The sequence below is a fragment of the Punica granatum genome, chromosome 1 (genome assembly GCF_007655135.1).
Source record: "Punica granatum isolate Tunisia-2019 chromosome 1, ASM765513v2, whole genome shotgun sequence".
In the NCBI taxonomy this organism is placed as follows: Eukaryota; Viridiplantae; Streptophyta; class Magnoliopsida; order Myrtales; family Lythraceae; genus Punica; species Punica granatum.
Genome location: NC_045127.1, coordinates 13,500,574 through 13,503,348, shown reverse-complemented (window position 1 = coordinate 13,503,348; position 2,775 = coordinate 13,500,574). Strand labels below are relative to the sequence as shown.

General features: G+C 42.1%; 1 protein-coding gene across 1 annotated transcript; it reads right to left on the bottom strand.

Moving 5' to 3' along the window:
• Window positions 1–345: 345 nt before the first annotated feature.
• On the bottom strand, window positions 346–1,595 carry LOC116198180 (transcriptional regulator SUPERMAN-like). The gene has a single exon (XM_031528533.1). The coding sequence runs from the start codon at window positions 1,492–1,494 to the stop codon at window positions 793–795; it is 702 nt and encodes a 233-aa protein (XP_031384393.1). The 5' UTR covers window positions 1,495–1,595; the 3' UTR covers window positions 346–792.
• Between the last annotated feature and the right edge of the window lie 1,180 nt (window positions 1,596–2,775).

The following is a 2,775-nucleotide window of genomic DNA, read 5'->3' as shown; positions in this document are numbered from 1 at the left end:
TATTTCACTTCTTCGTTAGCCATCATTCTAGCAAACAACACATGAATTGCGATAATCATATCAAGATTTTCAAGATGCAGAAGTATCGAATCTGCCCTTAGGCTTTTTAGAATGCAGTGGAAAAATGTTTCGTATTGTTTTTCCTATTCCCTTGGCATACTTTGGATTTATCATCAGAAGTTAGGAAAACCATTGTAATTGATTGTTTGTATAATCTCCTTCAACGGTATCAGCAGAAGATAAATATACAGGGAAGAAGATCATCCACAAACAAAAGAAAAGAAGAGGGAGAACGAGAAACGGAAATTGACAACATATATAATTACACAACACAACAATGAACACTTTTTTTTGGGCGAAACAACAATGAACCCTTCATTATATAGTAAACAATCAACATTAATTGAAGCAAATTATCGACACTAGTCGAGCATTCCTATTCTTACCAGAAAAGCAAAATTACATTCCATAAATACTAGATTTCTAGATCTTACTGAGAAACATTAGTTATAAGTCAGTTTCTCCCTTATTGTCTGCATCTCTCATATGAGAATTAGGACCATCAATCGGGTATATATCCTCAGGCACACAATGCCCTATTTCGACTGGGCAGAATTGCAAGATCCTATGCGCCAACTAATTTGATTATCTAAATAAATATAGCTTCTCTTACCAAAAAAAAAATACATATTAGCTCCAACTAATTTAACTTTGAACCGGGAGTTCTGGGAACTTTAATTGACATGCAACCATAATAATTAAATTCTGACATTGAATCATACATGAGTTCTTCTAAGAATACCCTAGGCGAAGTTCCAAGTCAACATCCACCGCCTTTAGCGTCTCGCCAAACAAGTTACTTATTTCCAAACTCAAAGGATCATGCCTGGAACCTTCACCTCGAGCACAATGACTAGTAGCTGATTGCGTACGAAATGCCTCTTTTGAACTCAGCCCATCTCTGAGGCTCGAACTATGGGACCACTTAAATCCCGCTAGCTTCACATTGACAATGGAAGAAGGTGAGCTGGATGAAGAATGTGAATGATGGGGAACAAAGGGAGATGATGGGGAGAGAAGAGAGGATGGAAATCTCGGAGGACCGAAATTAGGGCTAGGGCTGTGACTAGCGTTAGGGTTAAGGCTGAGAATGGGGTAATCATCCATAGAGGGTGGCGGGGAACGCTGCCTCAACCTTGCCCGATCTCTCCGGTGGACGTTCATGTGGCCTCCGAGGGCTTGGGCGGACCGAAACTCCCTCTTGCAGAAACCGCAAGAGTAAGATCTCGGCGGCCAAGAGGCGAGACCTGCCCCGACAGATGAGTCCAGATGGTCTGTTCCAACACCTTTTTGGGTGTTGTGGCTCCGAGGATCAGATTTGAGGATGTTTTGGTAGTGGGAGTGTCTATTGGTGATGTTGTCGGAGTTTATTGTGGTTCCATTGTTCCCTATACAATGGTCTTTGAGACTCTTGCTCAAACTGTTCTTCTCCATTTTGCTCTATTATAAAAGGATAAAGACAATAGCAACAGATTGACGGAGAGGTATGGGGAGGAGATATTCAAAAAGGGATGAAGAAGCCCTCATGCGTATATATGTTTAGTGTGTGTATATATATAGGAGCTGAGATCCCACTAAAGAGTATGTCTGTGGGTGTCCCTAATAATTAATATTTGTTGTCCAGGCAACGAACTTATTAATCAGTGTGAATGCTCGCAAACTTTTAATTGATTCAGCTTCTCCTTTCCCAACTAATGTGTTTAGTACGCCGGAAAAGAATTGGGATAAGAATTGTGGAATTGAAATCGGGAATAATAATTGAGATCTTTGATTCAATTCAATATTATATTATAGAAATGCAATTAGAATTAGGGTTTGCCAAATGCTTGCCTAGAAACGACATGGACATTGGGGCATGCCTCCTTGCCTCTCATGGGAGCTTCTTCAATAGGGAATCGATCGATGGAGGAAATGAAAATGTTGTGGGTTCGATTCGGAGCATCCGAGAGGTGTGGGTGGTGGTCTCAACATGACGAACACAGTTGATAAGAACGCAAGGAGAGTGGACCCGCGACCGGACCAATCGAAGGGGTAGGGTAATTTAGGAGGTTGTGAAATATCCATTTCACCTAACAATTTTCATTTTTTTTTTACTGTAGTTGATTTCATTCTTTTAAACGTTTATTTTGAACAGTTATTCGCCATTTGTTCTTTCTTCATCCATAAATTCAATTAATGCCATTGTAGCAATTAAGTAAATATTAAAGGGAAAGAAAAAAGATATGACGGTAAGAATATAAAAAAAAAAAAATTTAGGTCATTAAAAGGGTGACGGTCTAGGCGGGATTGACTCATTGGGCCACGGCGGGCCTGCGAAGCAACGGCCCGTTATCCTTCCACTGCTGGGAGCGGGAGGTTTTCGCTGCTCTGTGAAACCAGCCTCACGCGGTCCCCTCCACTCTAGGAGCCCACGAAGCCCAATCCTACGACAGGGCCACGTTGCCCACCTCTCAGCTTGGAACGGGCAGACCAGATATCAGCACAACAAGACCCAACCCAAAGAATCCAGGCCCACATTCCACCACCTCAAAGCCCCCACTTGGGTTACAGGCAGGCGTTGCCCAGCCCGGTGAGCTGTGCATCAGCTCTTTGCTTATATAAAGTTGTTAAAAGGATTGTAAATGCCCGATGTGGGATTGGAAAGTTAGTCTTTTATAGAGCATGGGAGAGACCAAGACTGGCCAAAGGGGTTTCTTATATGGTTCCAGCGAAGAA

Excerpts from the sequence above, each read along its gene's own strand:
- LOC116198180 (XM_031528533.1), bottom strand. The coding sequence starts at position 1,494 with ATGGAGAAGAACAGTTTGAGCAAGAGTCTCAAAGACCATTGTATAGGG.